Raw genomic sequence first — 18,187 nt, 5'->3', positions numbered from 1 at the left:
TTCTCTCAGCTCTCCTCTATTGTCCTGTTGAGAGGTGACGCTTCTTCTGCAGAGCCTCTTATCTCCTCCACTTATTGTCTTGTGGCCCGCTCTCTGATTTGTGATTCCTGTCCTCCGCCTCAGGCAAATTGGTGGCGATTGCAGTCATCGACGAGAAGGACCCGACAGAAGAGAGCAGCAGGTACAAAGCTCAGAGATTAAAAGGCCCACTTTCGCGGTGTTTACATTTCAGCCGCGCACCTCAATAGCTGTGCTTAAGAACATGCCTGTCCAATAAAGATAAGCCTCGCTGTTATTGCCGGGATCTTTGAGCCAAAATGGTTGTGGTGCCTCACTCTCCTCTCATTTGTTCTAGATTGAAGACCATGATTCAGGCGGTGGCCAGGGACTACAGAGAGCAGTTTAACAGGTAAGGCACTGACAGACTCTGAGGTCCAAGATCCAGTGTGATTCGTGCTAGATGGCGCTCTGCGTCTGTCAGCCAACTTTGCTCCATTGTTTGTCTGAGCTCATCTGCTTCGGTTCAGCGAAAACGCAATTATGCAAAATGTCAACTTCCAAATATAGGCTGGCTTTGTAGCTGCCAGTCAGGAACGCAGCGATGTGTTCAAGTCCAACTCAAGTCGTATTCAATTATCTTGCTTTGATGTCATGGAACATGACACCTTCAGAGACCCCAGGAACACTTTCTTGAGGCAGAAGCGAAGATATGAGGGCACTCAGGTGTGGAGAGCTGCTCCGTGTCTCCGAGAAAAACGGTTAGAACTCCTGTAGCTTGATAATTTCACAAATCCACCCTCTGGATACGGAATCGTATACATTAGAAGATCGGATTTAAAGTGACTCATTCTGCCTTGTAGCAGCGGTGCAAGTATATCGACCCACAGTCCTTTTGTTCATGTTTGAGCTTTACATTGTGTTAAAATTGTTCCGCCTTCCTCTTCTGAGTCATTGCAGGCCTCAGGTGTTCTGGCGTCGTGTGAACACATTACATTGAAAAGGAAATGAATATTTGCTGAAAACAGTGCTGAAGTTTTGAGAATGGTTCATGGACAAAATAAAGCCTTTACCAGTGGACGCTGAAGAGCAGTGGTCGGTGAGACCATTAAATGTATAACTACATATCGGGCAGTCGAAGCAACACTGCCCCTGGTGGTACTTTGCCATTTGGCCCGTATCAGTAAGCTTGGTGGAATTACCGACAAAATGAATGTAGTGCACGGACAGAAGGCTCTGCTGTTCCCTTGACCTCTGATTCCAGCTCCAGTAAAACAAGCGGCGAATACTGTATATTGTAATACACCCCGCCTCTGCTGGACACACAGATGCTTTCTGGCCGTGTTCCTCTGCTTCAGCTGCCAGACCTGTGTGTCGTAGCTTTTTCCTTTCGAACGCTTCATCGACTGCTTCCCCCGATGGCACTGTCAACTCCACAATGAAAACTTGTTGGCAGGATTTGGAGCGAAGGACCGGGTCTGGACGCAGGATGGTTGCTGCAATGTCTGGTGGGAAGGTGAGTCTCGGACTCACGTCCACCTGCATTTGCCATTCCTGGGCTGTGTTTAGTGGGCTTGAGTCCGGAGGTGCTAGCTTCACCATCTGCTTCGCCCCCTCCGGACGTTGACGGGGTATTGGTTGGCAACAGACAGTCTTGGCTTCTAACTGCCTGCTGTAGCTCAGGTTTTGTCCCGAGTGACACAGGCACATTCACAATACATAGTAGCTTCTCCACCAAACTGTATCTGCTCCATCAGAAATACGGACATTTATTTGACGTTATTACAGCAATAAGGAGGAGAATCTTGATGAGCAGTCGCTATTAGGATGGTACAAAGAGCTGCCACCAGAGAGACCAGACCTTTCTGCTCCTTCCTTTTCTCCACCACCGTTCTCGATGCATTTATGACGCTCGCTCTTCTTTGATAGCGTGGCAGGTTAAAGGCTAAAACTTTGGAAATGCATTCCAGGCTTGGTGGGTGTTACTCAACCGTCTATTTCCTCTTCTATTTGCCTTCCTCATGCTCCATGTCACCTCCCACTCATGAGAACAAGCAGTGTCTCTGGATTCTGGAAAGGCTGATGTAAAGGCAGCAAAATCCTCCTCCCAGTCAAACGTCCCGCGTCCACACCTTTGATGTGTTAAAAGGAATTAAAATCAAGGTCGCAGCTCCACCGCTGACCTTTGCCTCCGATCAGTTTTCCAAGACTGTGAGGCGTCTTTAGGACGATGTAATGAAAGAGCCATTACATCATAACGCCTCGTCTGATTGTAACTTTTTAGCCCGTCATTGACGTGTTTCATCAGCCTCCGAATGCAGAGGTGGCGCTCGAACACGATCAAAGTCCCTCTCTCTCCCTCTCTCTCTCTCTCTCTCTCTCTCCAGGCGTTCCCATTAAGTGTGATTGAATTACACCCAATCCCTATCATCAATTACGCTACAATCTGACACAACCCCCACCGGTGTTTTTGAAGCCTCCTGTGCTGGAGAGCCCCACTGAGATCAGAGCGACCTGCGGTCTTCTGACACCCCTAAACGCCGCTTGTAGTTTGACACAGCTTATTGGAGCTTGAGCTGAGGAGAAGGCAGCGATTCACTGTTGGTTAATAACCGCTCTAACGATTGACAAAGTAGCGGCTGCGCGGCTCGATATCTGCCACCGTTTGTAGTTTTATGACACAAAATCGCAAACCGTGAGTGTGTCAAGTCTGTAATTCACCGCACCAGCAGCTCGCAAGCATTTGAAGCCGAGTAACATCTGCTGCTCGATGACAGGCCATTACTTTCTCGGCGGCGCTGGCTTCTTTAGCTACATGTACGCTGTTCTTCTCGGCAGACTTCACATGTTTGATGTATATTTTAATATCCGTCTTGGTTTGGAACTGATCCATTCACAGTTCTTTGGATTATTAATATTAATTTCCATCATTTTGGCTCGAGTTTGTGTGCTTGATATTTTTCTTTTGATGCATGGTGTTCTGAAAGCAATGGCCGATTTTCATATCAAATGAGTGTTTTTCCTGTTTTCTGGCTCTAGTCAATCATGAAAAGTGTTGAGTCGTGGGAAATATGAATTCCACTCCTTAGAACAGAGACTTTTCTCTAGTCCTGTAGATATACAGAGTGACCACAAGCTATGACCACAGCAATTGTGATTGGTTGTTGATTTAGTTTATTTTTTAATTTAAGATCATGAGGCTTCAAAGGGAAGATGAGTTGTGCTGTGCCAAAAGTGTAGCAGAACATTATGAAGAATAAAGCCAAAACAATCACACTTAAAATGGACATTAAGAACTTTTTCTTAGTAAATAAAGAAAACAAAATGCACTGTGGTTTTCATAGTGGATAGGAAGAGTGGATCAACTCTTTAGCCACTGCAGGACTCATTGGAAAGACTATCTTTGTAAAGCTCAGTTTGTTTCCATCGTGAGTGAGCGTAAGCAGGTCTGCAAACAAGCATATTAGAGGAGCATGTGGAGAAGTTTGGACTCAAAATTTGGGGGAACAGACTCAAATGGTTTGGACATGTGAAGATGAGAAACGGAAAACATGTTGGACGAAGAAGTACCTGGCAAATGATGGAAGGGAATATGACCGTTGAGGTTCATGGATGAGATAAAGAGGTCATGAAGAGGATAGGTGTGACCTGGGAGGTCGACCTAAATGGGTGAAGGTGGAGGAGGCTGGCTTGCAGTGGCAGCTGCTGATGGGAAGAACATATAAAGTAACAAAAAAGTGAAAATGAATAGAAGTATTTTATATCTGATAATTGTTGTTACATTATGAGATAATGATTATGTGTTTTATATTCCATCTCTACTTGATTGTGACCTCTCTGTCAGTGCTGTCCATGGGTCCTGGGGTGAACCCTGACCACCTCCGTCTGTATATAAATTGTGATTTTAGACCGTCGCCAACCATTTTGTTAGGATGATGGAGACAGTTTCAGGCTGTCTGGTGGATTTTCCCTCACATGTCTAGAACAGACCATGAGATTGACTCAGCCCTTGTTAAAGCTGTAACCATGCATGTTGAAACATGGCAATCTGTCAGTCAGAATGAGCACAAATTAATTCTGATCCAGTCAGAACCCCACAAAGCTGTTTGAAAGACGATAATCCGGCCTCCGGCGTCGCCATGTTTGTGCACACGTTTGTCAGTGCGATTCATTTTCTTGGTCGTTAACACCTTGACAACCTCTTCCAAACACGGCCTTGCGTCACTTCTTGAGAACAACCATTCCCCGCAGATATCAATAAATATCTGTTTAGCAGTTATCTAGGTCGCTCTCTCTTTTCCAGCCCGAGTGAATAGCTGAAATCCACTCCTCTTCCTTGAAGAATCAGAGCGCTTATACCAGGAAATTCTCTTACAGCATGTTGGCTGGCTGCCTCTGTACACGTGCCGTTTTCTCAGTCTGTTCCTCAGCCCTCTTGGCTGACTAGCTCCCTCCCTCCAGCCAAACACTGTCATTGGGAGTGATGGGAGGATGGAGATGGATGCTGGGCTGTGAATGCTGCACCTCAAGTATGAGCTGGGCTGCAGGTATTTAGATGATTCCAATGATGTTAAGGTTTTCAGATCCACGTCAAAAACACCTCATATGTCTGTTGTAAATGTTCCTTGGTAGAACTCATTCTAAATTTTTATCTGTTTAGCATCTCGCAGCAATGATGCCACTGCAAAATGAGCTCGTGGATGTGGATGTACATTTGGTCTAGATCTCGGGTCTTCAACTGGATACTGAACAAATGAGCCTTTTTATATTGAGGTGAAGATCCGTCCTTTGTCCATTTGCCCTTTTTCTGTCCTCTCAAGCTCAAAAATTAACTTTGTGACTCACATTTTAACATTTGCAGCTGTTGACCTGCACAAGCATAGAAAGAGAGAACTCCTCTAAACTCTGTTTGCTTCTTGTCAGATTCAAAAGTGACATTCGTGCTCATCTTCTTGGCTCCTTTTTGATTTTACACCTACGAATGTCTGAGGTCATCGAACCTGAAGACAAAGTTTTGATGCTCTATTATTGTCTGACAAGTTCTTGAAGCACACCTCTGGCGGAGGTGAGCTCCGACGTGGGAGTTGTTCGCCAGCAGGCAGAGAGAGAACCGATGAGCAAGACAGAAAAAACTGAACACAAAGTTTAGCTGTTGTTCTGAGCCATCTTCAGCTGTGTGCAATGAAAAGTTACACATTTAAATAGAACTAATGGTTATCTTTGTGTTGTAAAATCTTTGGTTTAACTTAAAACCTTCCGGTCTACTGGCTGGCCTGTATAGCTGTACAGACCACCACAGAGGGGCGTCCAGTTTGTTAAAGCTAACTGTCTTGTTTCTGTTAACACTCACAAAACCTCTACCTCCATTCTGGAACCATCCTTCTCGTACACCTTCAGATATTTGGATCCTGCACTGTCAGACAGATTGAATACCTCGAAGTACTTTATAGCTCAGTTCCCAATCACTTGTCGACTGATTCCTCTAAGCCTGATAGTCAAGAGGAGGAGCGAATGTGCCAACAGAATTCGGTGCTTCATTTAGGCTGAGTTTAACAACGATGAGATGAGCACTTTGGGTCTCAAACGTCGGATGGGTCTATTGCATCAAGAGAAGTGGTCGATGGCCAGAGGCTCTTTGAGTAGATGCTCTGTGTCTCCAGATAGGAAGAAATACCTGCTAAAATATGTCCCTTTTTTTGCTAGTTTTATCGACAATTTTATCTCCATTTGGTATGTTCACACCATCTTGGCAACACTTGTTGCACACCCAACGAGTTGCTCGTTCCCAGCCACCAAAGAGACTTCCCCCACCAATGTTTCGGACAGTGAGTCTCCCCCTCTGCTTGCACCATCGCATCATCTGTTTGCTGCAGCAGATGTTGCCTACGGTGGAATGTGTCGCTCGAAACGCGTCACCCCAAACGTATCATGTTCCCGATCACAGATCTTAATTGCGCCTCTACATTGACTTTACATATTCAGTGACAATTCATTGTTCAGAGGCTGCAGGCAATTAAGATTCATTTTGTCGGATTTTAATTCATCTTGCTCGGCATCCAGAGCCGCGATGCTTTTCCCGTGTAACGTCTTATTATTGTCTCTAATATGAGTTTGCACGACGGCTCATAATCGTGTCATTGATACGAAGGATGCTTGCTGGGCTCCCCGGGGACTGGACGTGTTTGCATCATTCCATATTAACTTCATTTGTTTGACGCCGCCTCCTACCACCAGCCCTTTACCAGCACACGCTCGCTTTCCTGGACTGGTGCCGCCTTAGTTCCAGCTCGCCCGTCAATACACAGCTCCGACGAGGTGCAGTACAATGAGATACAAATTGAATTCCTCCTCCTGCCTTATCGTTCAGAGGATAAATCACATGAGGCTTTTTCTGGTGCGGGAGAAATGAGGAAGCGACACCGGAGAATGACGGCCAGTTGGATTTTATTTCAGTTCCACAGTTCCACTGCAGGAACATTTGTCTGCCTCAGAGATGTGACATTTACATAAGAAAATAGTGGAGCAGTGTAGCAATGATAAGTCGCACCATCGGAGGACTGTTCTGCAGCAGGTGCTTCCACGACTGTGACGGAGCAACATCAGGTCGCCCCACTTCTTTACACTTCAGACCAACCCTTTACACCATATCCTCCACCCTCAGGAGCTCAAGGTTTACGGGCCTGATTACCCTTCTCTGTAATAGTACAAAACTGTTGGGTCAGGCTTTTTAAATTTCTATTATTATTGACGTGTGAGTTTTATTAAACATTATAGGGTGGAATTCGATAAAAAAAAATACAGTTAATTAGAGAATTTGTTTAATCGTATCAGAATATTTGCCACAAGAAGCCACATTTTTCAATTTGAATGTATTTGGTATATTACTGAATCAAATGATGGACCCTGCATACAGTTTCACAACAAAATATTGTTTATTTGGCATCAGTTTGACAATCGTACAATAAATCTCGATGGTGTCTATATTCAAGTTTTTATGTCACCTGATTTAAACTGAAGCTCTTTTCATGTCTTGAAAATATTTGCATAAGATTTTCAGAATTTCATAATAATTTCAAATACATTCAGAGTAGTGGAAACCCTGGACATTGTGTTAGGTTCTGTGTTGTCTGGAGAGCAAACTGTTAATTCAATTTAATAAAATGTTTGTAGTGTAAATGTAGCAAATTGTAGTAAATGCTTTCCATTCATTTTAATGATTCACATACATTTCGGTCGGTGAACAACCATTGAAAGGTACAAGCACAATTGAAGTAGAAGAACTGAGGTTGGACCAGGTGTTTTTGGGACTTAAAATATGCATCTCTTGAAATGGGTAATTGTGAACCTGCTTCCCCACTTTGTGATGTATTTTGCCCCTCGTGTTTCAGTCAAGAGATTTCATTAACATAAAGTTCAGACTTCAAGTATGGACAATTCTCGTGTGACTGCATGTGACTTTGACCTCACGATTGGTGCAGCCCTTCGGTAGCGTGCACTGATGATGGGCTGATGAGTCTTCTTGAAACAGTGTCCTCTTTTTCAGAGCTAAGTGGGTGGCTTTAGGTTGAAAAAAATAAAATGGTTGCTCAAACCCAAAAGCGTTTTTAGCAATGACTGCCATCGAGTGGACTCTGAAAGTGACGGTGGCAGTGTTTCATGAGGCCTTACTATGGAAGGGAGTCACCTGCTGTTAGTTTGTGAGTTTTGCTGCTCAGGTTTTGTCTGCATTTTGCTCAATACAAGTCTTGAAGTATCGTAAAAGTTTACTGTGTAGCCACTAATTCTATGCCATTCCATTGTGGTGTTGAATGCGTGTTGTGGTACACGTGATGAGCTCGTAGCACCAGTTTGCTCCATGACTGTGTTTAGTTTTCCCTATGTATTTCGCTTAAAATGATACTTTATGTTGTGTCTCACCGGATAGACTGAAAAATGCGACACCAAACATGGCAATAACATTGGTTTTCCCAGACTGCTTCAACAGAGGCTGTGAAAGCTTGTGCGATTGTGCCCAGAGCGACTCCTCTTTGAGATTCACTAGAGTTGGAGACACAAAACCATTGAGTGCCAACAAATGAGATCCAGAAATTGTTAATTAATCCCAAATGAGCATTTCTTTTGCCGGCCAACTTGGCATTAATGGGGAGAAAATACAAATTCAATCTCAAGTGGCACGCTACCAAATAGAGCCTCTTATTCTGGGAGACAACTGGCCAGAAGACTCAAACCCAGTTCATCTGACCTCGTCGTGATGAAGAGAAGTTGGAGGGAGTTTAAGTTATGTAAAGATGGAGACCCCACCAGTTTGCATGCCAAAATGTATTTATGAATTGCTAAATACACCAGCATTTGTTTTGACGGATGAGAAATGAAGAGGAAGTTGTGGAAGTTCTGAGTGTATCCTGGGTCTCCACTGAGTTTAGCACAAACCCAGAGTGCCACTAAACAGAGAGCCAAAAATGGTGGCATTGGATCTAATGTGGAGGGAACCATGGAGCGATGCGTGACGAGTGTGAGGCTGCCCCCTGTGTTTGCCTTGATGTCACTGCAGATGATGTTTCTTCAGGACTGGGCTGGGTGACAGATTAGATTGGGCACCAGGACAAGTTATCAGTTCAGGGAGTGTGGGATTTCATAGTGTGAATTTGTTGGTGTGTGCGGCTGAATCTGTGTTGCTCACTTGCCTCGGCGATACCTCCCTGCCTCTGCAGTGTGATGAGTGACACGTGGGTCGATTCTGAGAGTCACTGTGACCGGGTCCTCCCATCGCAAAGTCTGGCACACCTCTGAAAGAACATTTTATTTGATACCTTTTTTAAAAAGTGGTGGTTCTGAAACAACCCACTTTAATTACTGCCGAAATAACAACACCACTGTTCTCTTATATGTGGATGAAATTCTTCCACAGCATTTGGAATTATATTTAATCTCAGATATGATAATGTAATGAACTAGGGAGCATAAATATGCAAACCTCAATAACTTTTTAAAGTGTGTCACTTCCCAAAGGAAGTTCAATAAGCATCATCCTGCTGGAAAATAAATGCTAAACCACACTGTATTTCAACTCGACACTATTAACCATTGTTTATTTCACCTGCAGCAGCAGCATTCGCTGGAATTTACGGCTCAAATTTTTATGTGCGGATGATACATTATTTATGATCACAACAGATTCAGAATAATGTTTTCTCTCAGCTGATGTTTTTACATGTGCGGGGAGAGATGGCGCTGATGCAGTTCAGGGCTGTTCAAGTAAAACCTGGTTTAATTCCTGTTTTATTTCTGTCCAATGAATGGTTGCTTGATTGCCTTTTTAATTTGGTTAAATCGACTTTATTATGCATTTCTATGTGGTCGGAGTTTCCATAGAGCGTTATGGGAAAGAACGCCATTTGAATGAAAAACTCAAGAAGCCTGCATGCTACACCGTGCTTAGTTTGTTTACATACAAATAGCATTACATAAACATGACCATGTTTATGGAACCTACCAAGGTCCTCTGAAATCATGTGACTAAAGCTGCTGCCACTTAACTGAAGACATATTGTTCAGTACTGAAATAATATTTAACTCCTTTTGAAGAAATATAAGTGTGAACTTTTGGTGTCCACAACTAGACTGAGGAGAAACATTTGAATTGAGGGAGAACAAGTACGTTCTCACATAAATATCAACCACGTTCCTCTAGTCAGTGTCAGGTGTGGCATCCCATAGTTCTGGTCTTGTGAGTTGAATTGCAGCAGTGAACGTCTTACCAAGATGAGTTTGTCTGGACTCCCATGTCACATGTTGTCCAATGGGGTCCCGATCACAGCGTAATTTTGTATTACTTGTGTCTCTTTCAATGTAAAACAGAACTTCTGTAACAATGCTGCCCCACGGTTTCCACTACATGTAAACGTGGCGACCAACACGGCTTAAATGAGAGCCACTACGCCTTTGGAATACTGATCTCTTTTTGAAGAAGTCTCACGTGATCAAATGTACTCAAGTGTTTGTGGAAACATGGAAACAACCGGGTAACACATAACGCATCATGGAGTTGGATACAAATATTGTGGTTTTTAGTGTGTTTTTAACAGAAAAATCCCAGAAGAAACATCTTAATGACTGAAGTCTGTTGCTCGTGGAACTCAAATTACACTCAAACCTGGACTGACGAAGGAAGAGACAGACCACTGCTGGTTGGACAGAGATTTCTCATGATTAAAAACAATTTTTTTTTCTTTCTCTATCGCTTCCTGATTGACTGCGTTCTGTTCTTTTTAATTTCATTTAATTTTAAATTTTTTTTTAGTGGGGGGACGTTGGCGCTGTCACTGCTATATACTTTGACACAGTCTAACTTTGTAAATGCGAGTATGTAAAATGTATTTTGGCAACACTTTAGATAGGGGAACACATTTTATCTATTCATGAACGAACCTCTTGTTTAACTGTTCATACTCATATGGTCATTATGGTGTTGTTTAGGTGAACTTTTGGTGACTATTCCAGGGTAAAATGTAGTCAGTCTAAACAAGACACTAGTTACTGCGAGAACACCTATGGATAAGTAGTTAATTTAGGGAAATAGATGTTTCCTAATTTAAAGTGTGCGCTTTATTTGTCGGTGAAAAGATGTCCGGAGCTTAGTGGATATCCGTCCGTCTGGTGGACACTATAAAGCATAGATGAAGTCGAAACACTTTTTATATATATTCTATATTTAAGAAATACAATTGCAAAGTTTTTTTTTTTAAAATGCTTTTCTTCGGTCTTCTACTTGATGCCCTCTCACATTTCTCACAGTGTATGGTGCGGCCCTATAGGAGATAGTTGCCCACCCGTGTATACTATAAAGTATCAGGACTGTCACAGTGCTGTTGGTGCTGTGACAGTGGTGGAAGCTTTGGTCCCACCAAACGTTGCGGCCGTAAGAAAGTGTGAAATGCTTCTGTGCCTGATAGTTCTGTGGAAGGGTCTAGAATGTGCGCTTCTTTTCCGGGTGGTTTTTAATGCGCTTGATTGATCTGGTGTGTGTGCAGAGACTTCCAGTTCGGACACATGGATGGGAACGACTACATCAACAGCCTCATCATGAGGTGAGTACCTCCTCCAGCTTCCCCTCTCACTGACACACACACACACACACACACACTCCTAATCCCTTTATATTTTCCCCGCCTGCCTCATGTTGCTACTCTCAGCTACTTATCCAGGTCTTGACTGGCTTGTAAAATCACCCCGTGCCATTAAAAACGTTCTCGTGTGAGGAAGTCAATTACGCAGGCAGATGTCAATTAATGTTTAGTGCTCTCAGCGATTCTCAGCCGAGGAAAAAAAAAACACAAACTGCTGCAGGATTGTGGGAGGACTTGCTCCAGATGAAGGATTAAGTCGGAGCGTTGTCAGACTTTTTCTAATGATGCAGGAAGCTCGGCTGCAAAGACTTAGCATCTGTGCTCGGGTGCAAACTCACCTCCCACACGCCTCTCTGCTGCAACATCTAATCCCATGTCCTAATGTGATACAGGGGCGTGTGTTGGTGCGCTTATTTATAATGGACCGCAGCGGGGTGGTGTTTTGATTTTGATAACTTGCTGTTTACGGTAGACGATAGCAACCGTCTCGATCTCCTGTAATTAAAGAGTGGATGAAAGCAGGTAAAATGTCTCCTGCTGGTGATGCGCAATTGGACACCCAGTGTTTTTATCGCCAGATAATGAAGGCGATCATCTGTGGCAATTTGCATTCAATATGCTGGATATGAATTTCTGTTTTTCCTCAGGGGTGCGTCCAGGCAGCGCAACACAAGATTAATTGCCGTCCTTTGAGGAATACATTCCAGGCCAGTCAGTGTCCACTAATCCGTCCCCTCCGAGGACGCACTCGGAAATAAATCTGATGGCTTTTTATCCCTCATCACGGCGATCTGGCAGCAGCCGAGCTGGCAAAAGGCTCCCACCACTGGCTTATCAACACGTATTAGCCGGTAGCTACTGCAGTGGCAATAGGCATTGACGTACTGATATGAATGTAATCTTCGAGCCTGTTATTAACCACAAGTGTTGGTGTCCAGCATCACTCAGGTGGTTTATCTCCATGAGCCACTGGAGGAATGGAGCCAGACCTCTGAAAATCTCGGATTGAAGGAGTGGAAGATAGGGATCCGTTTGTCACCAAAACTGGGCTGCATCACAAAATGGAAAGTTTTTCAATGGAGGATGAAGCCAGAAAATGCTGAAGCTCTTGTGAGCCAGTTGTACCTTCCATTTACGATAGGAGAGATGGATGCTTTATTGACCTCTGAACCCAAATTCACATTTCATGCAGCATCCGTTGTTCAAAGACAAATAGCAAGGTAAAAATAAATACTCAAACGTCAGATAGCAGAAACAAAATACAATGAGTCTGTGTAAATGTGCCATTCATAAAATCTAGAGATAAATGGGATATAAATATTAAAGGATGGAATGACATCACTGCCAAGTTCGTTTTTGGCGCTTTCCAGTTACCGAAGTTGGACAACATGATGCAGATGTCCATATTACAAAATGTTACATCTTACTTTTTTTTAAAAAAAGGAGACTTTACTTAAATCTGAAATATTTTTGTATCATTGAACTTTAAAATGTTGAACTGTTTTTTTGTTATCTCAGTGTCTTTCATTCAAGGCTATGGCAGCTACACTTTCTGCATTTAGTTTTGATGGTTATTTTGGTTAGATTTGGGAATATGTATTACCCCATCTAAAATTCATTTGTGTTGTCACGGCATGTTCGTCGGCCATAAATCAACGCTGCATTTAACAAAGAAATATGATGGATCCTGTGTTGTTGAGCCTCTTTGGTGCCTCTGAGGTAGTGAAGAATCAAGAATGTTCTTGACAGTATCTGTTCCATTGGGTTGCTGCAGTAGACCAATGTTTGCGTGAGGTAGTCTTTATTGGCCACTTCCTTCAACTTCAGTTTACAACAGATACAAAAAGTGCGATTCATTTGCGATTTAAATTGACAGCTGTACTTTTTAGAATATGACATATACTATTTGTCTTCATTGTAAAATTTAGATTCCACAGAAGAAAAAAATATAGATAGAGGATGAAATATTACTGGTATTTAGCCATCAAGACTAAGAACTCTGGACAGTATTAACAAGTACATTATTGGTAATGAACGTTTACTCTACTCATTCCACTGCTTCCATAATGGCTCTCAAAGTGACACGGTTTTATCACTACTTGCCTGGTTGCATTACGTAGAAAATTAATGACAAGTGATTACACCTCTTAAGTGTTTTATATACATCGATATCACAGAGTGGATTTACATCTCCGTTGCTTTAATGGACAGATAAAGCGTCTCCGTGCGTCTGGCTTCCGTGTTCTCCGCTCAGAGGTGAGCAGGCTAATCCCTGTTTATTCTAAATGGCCGCCATCTGTTGCGATAAGCGCCACATTTATAATGTGCCTACATGTGATTGCGGATCTCAGCTGGACCGAGCAGCCCGTCGCTGATGACTCGGCCACATGGGCGTCAGTGTTTGCACTCCTGAGCTCAGCCGAACGGCGAGTTGGGACAGTGATGGATCCGTGTGCGAGGGATTGGTTGCCAGGTTGAGTAACTCTGCAGGGTGGGAGGCGGCAGCTCTGTGATGGACTGCAAGCTTCTGTGTGTGCGCGTGCTGTCTGAGCCATACTTCAGGTGAAGCACAAGAGGAATCACTTGTTTATATGAGGAATATATGACCTTGTTTGTTTCCTGTCGCACCTTAGTGATGCATCTGCCGAGGTGTCCTTGCACAATCTGGACTTCTCTTGTTGGTCATATCCAAGTTAATGATCCTCACTTTACTCTTGTGTTCGCAAGAACATTCATGCGTAGCAGATATTGCAATGGCCCTTAAAAATAAATGAAGACTCTTGATCTCGTGGCCAGACCAGGCTGCTGTTTGCCGAGTGCTGCCGTTGTTTTTACATCTTCCAGGATTTCTTCCTTTTCTTGTCTGGTCTGTATTGAATTTTATCCCAGCAAATACCAGCATACCGATCAAACCTCTCTCGGCATTTGTCTCTGGAATGAGTAGTAAGGAATTCCAATGTTGCTGAAGGCAAATGTTTGTGCCTCACGTTAGGAGCCAGTCAGTTTCAGTTAAAAATGAGGACTTCTGCAGACACGGGGCAGGAAAGACAGAGACATTTAACAGTTACCAACTGGTTCCATGGCTCCTATCATTCTTCTTCAGGTCTTCATTCTTCATGCTGTAGCTGGACAGGAGGTAGTCAGGGTGTGAAAGTGACAATGAGGCTGGCGGGTGGGGAAAGTGACCGCGGTCTGGTCAGCTTTTCTATTGCCATTTTTTTCTACCGTGTAGCATTTTGAATCTAGTTTGAGATAACAAAAGTGTTTGTACTTGTTTCTACTAGTTTGTGTCTGTCCATATGACTAATGGACTTGTGCCTCAGTTTGATCTCGCTCTTGGACTCATGCATGCTCTGCTCTCGATATGGTCTTGACTACTATACTGCTGTTACAGTACTATACTGCCAAGATGTTGTCGCTTTTGTGCAACAATAGTTAGCTGCTCGTTCTCATGAAAGATTGGAACAGTGTAGATATTTCTAATGAACTCATCTGCTGCTGCAGAATATAATGTCGTCTTTGTGAAGTGACGACTTTCAAAGTGAAAGACTAGAGAGCCTCAATAGTCTTCAAGTTCCGCCTCAAAAAATATGAACAGGAGTCAATGGAGAGATGAAAGTTATTTTCTGATCGAGCCTGAAACATCCCATGGATCTCACATATGACGTCTGTGAATTTGAAAGATACATTCTAATGCCGTGAGAGCACTGGCATCTAAAGTTATTGTAGCTTTGTGTGGTCTGTAGTGGCATACTACAATGCTTGTGGCAGGCGGTACACGCTCTACAGGGTCACAGTAAGTGTTTGACAATGTCAGCTAATGTTCGCTAGCCTCTAACTTTGATAGTTCAGTATCTTTAACACCTGCTTTAACGGTGGAGCAGTCGAACTCTGCTGTGATGTCATGCATGTTTGGTTTGTAGTCCAAATAATGGTGTTTTCTCAAACAAATAAATCATAGATTACATGACAAACGTAGAAGAAACTCACACCATCATTTATCATTTAAATTGAAGTACAGCATGTGTGTGATCCAGGGCATGAAGGGAAGTGGACCAGGAAATAACTTTGATCTCCCCGTAGACTTCCATTCATTTTTTTTTTCCTGAGCTTTGGTCCCACGGTCCTATGTTGTTACTCCAAAGGTTTTGGTTTCAGTCACTGGAAACACCGGTCTGACACAGATCTTGTGTGTCGATTCCATATTAAATGTGTGACATTTAATACGTGAGGGGCATTTTCCTGTGAGGTGCCTGGGAGTCCTCCCCAATCTTTCTCTTGAGGTGGAATGACAATAGTTGATGATGATTGATGCCTCATCTAACCATCGCTAGTTCTTATCACCAACCTTATCTCTTCTGACACCATGGGGTCAAAACTCATTTTGGCAGAACAAAGCCTGCGCTGAAAAAAACCAACTAATAATAATGGAAAAGCAGTGAAAGTTACGGCCAGGTCCAGGTGTACAGAATGGAATCTGGGAGTGTATAATCTACTGGTCCAAGGGGTGACCCCTGTGGCTCTCCATTTGTCAGCTCACCACAGTGTAATGACAACTTCATTTCAAAGGAAATTGTGGAACGCAGTCAAGTCGCTGAACATGGCTTTAAATACAAACATCTGTGTCCTCAGCGAGGTGGCTGTTCCTTCATTCATCATTCTCAACACCTCCAACGAGCAGTACTTCCTGCCCAGCGAGCCGGTCCAGACCACCGAGCAGCTGGTCCATTTCGTCACCAGTGTTCTCAACGGCTCCGCACAGGTACGAGCCTCAATTCCTCCTCTCTGTTGTTTTTCTCCCCCGTGCTCCCTCCACCCCCCCACAACAATCACACCAGCAGTCTTCATAAATCAAGCTTACATTCCAAGCCGGCGCCTGATGAAATCATTTTCACTAGAACGCTTTTCCAATCTTCTTTCCCATGTTCAGATTTGGTCCCGTCATCCCTCTTGAATAGATTATCTACAATAATTCTCTGTTCAAGTCTGACAGTGAGATTAGTTCCCGGCCGTGTATTGTGGCGTCCTCACTAATCTCCGAGCTGTTTGGAAAGAGATGTGATCAATTTGGCTCCTCTGAATTGACCAGATGTATGAAACCATAAGCCAAACAGCGAGAGGTTTGCAACAGAAAAAGCTCTGTGCTATTTTTTACTTTGGCACAACACACCAGCGGTCAGTGGATAAATACCTCCATGTTTTTGTTGCTGCAGCCAAGCATGGAGGGTTTTCATGTTGTGTTGAAGGCTCTATTAAATCAAAGCTCTGTGTCTGGAATTTCGAAGGCTTTTACTGTGTAAATGGATTAGAAAAAATAGCATATTAGCACTGTAAGTGGAGATGAGTCAGACTAGTCATTTTGGCTTTTGTGAAAATGTCATTGTGGTCCAACTACTATTCCATTATTGGCTCCCGCAGTAAACACGCTGGACAAGAGCAGAAATTAGTTTGTCAGAGGGATGTGGACAAATGTGGAGACCAAGTTGGTGAAGTTTCTGGCATCTGGTTTAAAAAAAAAATAAAGTGTCTGTACACTTTACTTCAATTTCTCTATTTTTATTTCTGTTTTTATGGAAAGAAATATGTTTTGGTTTGTCATGTGTCCGTATGACCGACAGATTCAACTCACCATAAGTTATTGAAGTCCAACCCTTGAAAATGATAAACTCACTATGAAGATATTAATAAACTGCTCATTCTGGTAAGGACACCAGTGGGTGCCGCTGATCTGCATTCATCATCTTCTCATCTCAGCTTCATGTGCTTCTTCATCATGAACCTCACTGGTTGTCCTCCTCTTCTTCACCTCCAACATTCTTGGCCCAACTCTGTCTCTCCTTTTCTCATGTCCACACATTGATCCTCCCTAACTTTGTCTCCACTCATTCCTTCCTTTGTTCTCCAAACTTTAACACAAAGGTAACCTGTCGATATTTTCCCCATGAGAAAGACTTTTCTCGATATTTCCACCATTTAGAAACATAACTTCCAGTGGAACAGAAGAGTCTTCAAGCTCCGTTTGACCGCTGGGCCTGCTTGGTTGTCAGACTTGGTCTAATTGGCTGTCCTGGTGAGCAAGTGTCAGGCCCGGATCACCGACGGCTGTTTCATGATGTGCTGCTGGAAGAATGAGTCAGAGTTATGCGGAGTCCTGCATCAGCATTTCCTGACTGGAAATGTTGTTATTGCCAGGAATGCTTCTCAGTGCAAGAGGGTTCAATGTCCTCCAGCATAAAGTCGGTCCATCACACCAGAAGCCCCACACCGCTCCAAGTGATGCCAACGGCAGCAGTCTTCTCTGGCTCTGAACCTCCACCAGAGGGTCCAGGTTCCTCTGTCCACCAGAGGGACAACCCAGAGACAGACGAACTGGGAGGTCTTAAATCAGTCCTTGAGGTCCTTCTGTACTTATGTGTGGCTTAGATGTTAACCAAGGTTCTGAGGTGACAATGAGTTTGAGCAAGAATCCTGGAGGTGGAGAAGAGGTAGACAACCAATGAGGTTCTGAATTGAATGAACTCCCAGTTGGTTAAGCGAACTTAACATGGTGCTTAACTAGTTCCTAAAGTGGCTTTCAATGTCTCTCCCCAGGCGTACGGCGGCGACGGATTCATCCAGAAGATCAAACGTGTTGCCTTTGATGCCAAATCTACCGTCATGGTGAGCTGTTTTTCAGGGCACTTTAACAAGGCGATGCTTGCTTGGATTTTTGGTTCCGGTACTCTTCCAGCGAACATCCAAAACATGCACTCACGGGCCAGACTAAAATACTGTAAGACACAGCTGTGTTCGCCATTAATGCGTGCATTGTTAGGAACAAATGAATTATTCATCTTGCAGGGTTCTCCTCAGCACTTTAGCAGCACGCGAGACCTCGATTTTGACCACCTAAATTGAGATTTTCCCAGTGAGGCAGGAGTTTTCTGCTGTTGTTGTCAACATGTCGTGAAGTGCGACTCGCAATGTCAGTGCTCCCTCAACTCATTCGAGGAGGACTTCTCCTTTTTAAGGTAGACCTGTGAGGATGTACAAAAGATCCTGGGGACAACCCTAAATTGTCTATC

General features: G+C 43.5%; 1 protein-coding gene across 2 annotated transcripts in view; it reads left to right on the top strand.

Moving 5' to 3' along the window:
* The window catches only part of tmx3b (thioredoxin related transmembrane protein 3b), a 45,295-nt gene that overhangs the window by 23,330 nt on the left and 3,778 nt on the right, over positions 1-18,187 (top strand). For both annotated transcript variants that reach the window (XM_053860145.1, XM_053860144.1), the window contains exons 11-15: positions 124-181; positions 356-409; positions 11,028-11,084; positions 15,756-15,885; positions 17,715-17,783. In XM_053860145.1, the coding sequence (XP_053716120.1) occupies positions 124-181; positions 356-409; positions 11,028-11,084; positions 15,756-15,885; positions 17,715-17,783 (368 nt within the window). The remainder of the gene's footprint in view (positions 1-123; positions 182-355; positions 410-11,027; positions 11,085-15,755; positions 15,886-17,714; positions 17,784-18,187) is intronic.

This window comes from Synchiropus splendidus, chromosome 3, assembly GCF_027744825.2.
Source record: "Synchiropus splendidus isolate RoL2022-P1 chromosome 3, RoL_Sspl_1.0, whole genome shotgun sequence".
Taxonomy (NCBI): Eukaryota; Metazoa; Chordata; class Actinopteri; order Syngnathiformes; family Callionymidae; genus Synchiropus; species Synchiropus splendidus.
This window is presented reverse-complemented; position numbering and strand designations above follow the sequence as displayed.